This window comes from Rhagoletis zephyria, unplaced genomic scaffold (genome assembly GCF_001687245.7).
Source record: "Rhagoletis zephyria isolate East Lansing unplaced genomic scaffold, Rhagoletis_zephyria_1.1 Rzeph_scaffold_13737, whole genome shotgun sequence".
Classification (NCBI taxonomy): Eukaryota; Metazoa; Arthropoda; class Insecta; order Diptera; family Tephritidae; genus Rhagoletis; species Rhagoletis zephyria.
The window spans coordinates 11,433-15,312 of NW_016170808.1; the positions used below are offsets into that span (position 1 = coordinate 11,433).

The 3,880-nt window shown below is 35.1% G+C and overlaps 1 protein-coding gene across 1 annotated transcript; it reads right to left on the reverse strand.

The window, feature by feature from the left end:
- Positions 1-1,246: 1,246 nt before the first annotated feature.
- Positions 1,247-2,234, reverse strand: LOC108378279 (uncharacterized). Its single transcript, XM_017634564.1, has 4 exons — positions 2,159-2,234; positions 1,895-2,109; positions 1,465-1,677; positions 1,247-1,372 (listed from the first exon to the last, which is right to left on the reverse strand). The coding sequence occupies exons 1-4, from the start codon at positions 2,232-2,234 to the stop codon at positions 1,247-1,249; spliced, it is 630 nt and encodes a 209-aa protein (XP_017490053.1).
- Positions 2,235-3,880: the final 1,646 nt, after the last annotated feature.

Below are 3,880 nucleotides of genomic sequence, written 5' to 3' on the forward strand. Positions count from 1 at the left end.
ACTCAATTTCAACTTTAGTTCTGCACTAGAACGATGAATCCACCTTTAAGCAATAAATATTTACATCTAATTACTTCTAATTAATACTAAGGGCCGGTTACTCAATGTCTGGTTAACACTAATCTCCGGTGAAACATAGTTATCGACGTTACCGACTCCTTGTTGTATGCATGGAGTCAAAGACGTCGATAACGATGTTTAACCGCAGATTAGTGTTAACCAGACATTGAGTAACCGGCCCTTAGACTACCTTACTGCTTAACCTGAAGTTTGTGCTTAAACCTATTGTGACTAAAACTATGTTCACATATCAATATTATCTCAATCAAAGCTCGTTTTTTAATTACCCCGTTTACACAGGCAAATCTCAGATTATTAGCCGTCAAATTTGTTGTGCTTGTTATTCTCACATCTTAAGGAAAAGTTATGTTTCTTCTCTGTGCCACCGTGATCACGATTTTCTGCTATAATAAGCAATATAAATATATTTTAACTTAACATTTTATTAAAAATACTATAAAAGAGGTTTGTTTTACTTGCTAGCGTACATTTTTGTTTACTTTCACATTTGGCATTTCTCCTCTCTTTCGCAAAAACAATCGAAAAACTAGGATGGACACCGAAAAGTTATCGGTTGAATCTGAGATTATTTTATAATTACAGATTAACAAGGGACGAATTTTATATGGCTAATCAAATACATCTTGAAAGAGTATATATGAATGTATTAATTTTTAGATAAACTGAATTTTAATAAACGTTTTTAGTGGAATTACATAACACTGACCGAAAATCAAGTCCAGAGCCTTAAGGGCCATTTACATAAAACTTTCCTCGCTTTGCTTGACAGTTCAAACTTTGACAGCAAAGCGTGAAACGCAGAAGGTATGCTACAATAAACGCTTTGACAGCTTTTGCGTTCTACTTTTCCTCCATATATTTTATCTGTAAAATAGATAATAATATAATAATATGCATTAATAATAGCAATAAAAATTCCTATTTACCCTATTTTTGTCATTAAATGCAAATGCAAACGCACGAGAAAAGATACATGTAGACAGCTGTTTGCCAAAGCGGGCAAAAGTTGAGAGTTGCCCAAGATTTTGCTTCGATTTGCTTTGCTTTGCTTCAAACGTTTTTTATGTGAGCATACTCATGCATATGCCTACATCGATCTTATATGTCAAAAAAAAAAACTATCAAGCAAAGCGAAGAAAGTTGTATGTGAATCAGCCTTTAAGCATTAGAAGCGATTTTTTTCTTTGCGTCCCTCCAAATTGTAGTCGGCCACCAAGTTATCGTGCAGCAGTGCACGCAGAACTCCGTCTACACTGCCTTTTACACCTTTTGACTTAACTAACAGCCGCATCTGAAATATAAACCTGAATGTTAAATGTTTAGGTAAATAATTAAAGTAATCGAAATCAATGCGCATATATTAAAAAACAACAAAATTATTACCAATGCATCACTACTGGCCTTTGTACAGAGTTTCGTCTCTACGGCTAGCAATGTCTCCTCTGATGGCATGGGAAGTATGGAGGCGAGCTCTACGTATTCCTCGTCCTCTATGTCACCTGTGATGCGGCTAACCGATAGCTGAGTTCGCGCCGCGATGACTTTGCATTCACGTAATATTTTGCTTTGCGCTTGAACCTCAGCTTTCTCAGGCATCTGGAAAACAAACAAAAAATATCGCGAAATACATGTCTAAGGGCCGGTTACTCAATGTCCGGTTAACTCTAATCTGCGGTTAAACATCGTTATCGACGTCTTCGACTGCATGCATACAACAGGGAGGCGATAACGTCGATAACTATGTTTAATCGGAGATTAGTGTTAACCAGACATTGAGTAACCGGCCCTTAATGTTGAAAATAGAAACATTTACATTTTCTTTAAGGGCCTTTTCAATGGCAGTTAGACGGTTGTCCACACCACCCAAAAGTGAAAACATGCCCTTTTGGGTCTCTTGGATTCCGTCCAGACGTTTGATAAGCTCTGCGTGACTGCTCGATGGGACCTCAGCTATTGTGGCCACTTCGGAAGTCGTGTTGGTAGCGAGAATAAAACTGAAGCGGCGCTTCTGAATTCGTTGTTCTGTAACTAATTATATAGTAGCAGCACCAGTAACAAACATTATTAATTGTATCACCTGTGCAGACGGAGGACCCTTGGGAGCATTCCACTTCCGACTCAATGACCTCTTCGAAAATATCCTCGAAATTCATTCTAATAAAAATCCGTATACAAAACTTATTTCTTAATGGCATGCAAAAATATTTATACTCAGCATCTTATTATTTACAATACTATTTAAAGCGGTTAATTGAATTTTAATAAAAATCATTAAATAAGTGATGTAATAAGGGAACTAATAATAATTTATTATTTAATGGCATGCAAAAATACTTATACTTAATGTCCCGTTTACTTACTGAAATTTCATTATTTGAAACTTTACCTAAAATAATACCTAAAGCCTCTGAGGAATCAACAGGTTCATAAAAATAGTTTTCTAAATCAGTCAAAACGAGTGCTATAAAAATATCGGATTCAATTTGCTCTCCGAAGATTTTTAGAGGTCCCGTTTTATCACTAAAACAAAAACTATTGCTCTCTTTTTTATAACTTAGTATAAATGAATCTAATTTAAAAACTTTATTAGAATCTGCAACAAAATTTGTTCTTTCCAAATATCTATTTTTTATTTGCTGCAATACTTTATCGGATTTTTTAATAACTTTTTTTAAAAATTGCATGTAGTTTTCAAATTTATATGCCGAAAAGTTATCTAAGGGTCCAAACTGCCTTACACAATCAGCTATATGCAACAATCTATGTATATTAAAACTAATTAAATGGTTACCGTATAACGTAGGAAATAATTCTACAAACTCTTTTAAAATTTCTTCGGCTACATCTACTCCGATATTACATGACCTCTCACAAGAAAGAAGTCGAATTGCCGCATGAAACATATGAAAATGGTAATAAAAATGATCCTCAACGCAGCCTTTTAAAACAAATATACCAGTATAAAGCAAAAATTGTCGGAACTCCGTAGATTTCCAATTGCTTATTTCATCAAAATCTCGGGTAATCCTGCAAAATTCAGATGGAACGAATTTTGCAAGAAACCTTAGCCTTTCATTCATCACGCGGACATTTCCTTTAGAAATAAGCAATTTAATTAGCTTTTTCATTACTCCTAAATCTACTAAGTGCATTGGATCCAAAGGAAACTGTGAAACCATGTTGAAATTCGCAGATTCAAATAAACTCTCACGCTCCTTATAATTATTACTATGATGACTGATATCTCGTCTGTTTTTAAATGTGTCGTCTGTCCGAAGTATTCCAACATTTGTAGAAAAAGTAACTCTTCGTTTAAGGTATTGGCTAGAACATATACATTTAGGACAAGCATTTCTTCCAGGGTGCGACATAACTCCAGTCACAAAGGCGCAGGCTGGAGAATCGCAGGTAAAGCATCTTACATTAAACTGTTTTATAACTTNAAATAAACTCTCACGCTCCTTATAATTATTACTATGATGACTGATATCTCGTCTGTTTTTAAATGTGTCGTCTGTCCGAAGTATTCCAACATTTGTAGAAAAAGTAACTCTTCGTTTAAGGTATTGGCTAGAACATATACATTTAGGACAAGCATTTCTTCCAGGGTGCGACATAACTCCAGTCACAAAGGCGCAGGCTGGAGAATCGCAGGTAAAGCATCTTACATTAAACTGTTTTATAACTTGATTTATATCAACTTTCACTCCGTTTGAATTTAAGAGAATCACTTCATCGCAAAATTGTCGGAGGAAATCTTCAGGGTTGTTTGGTTTGCTTATCCCTTGAAAGCAGGCAA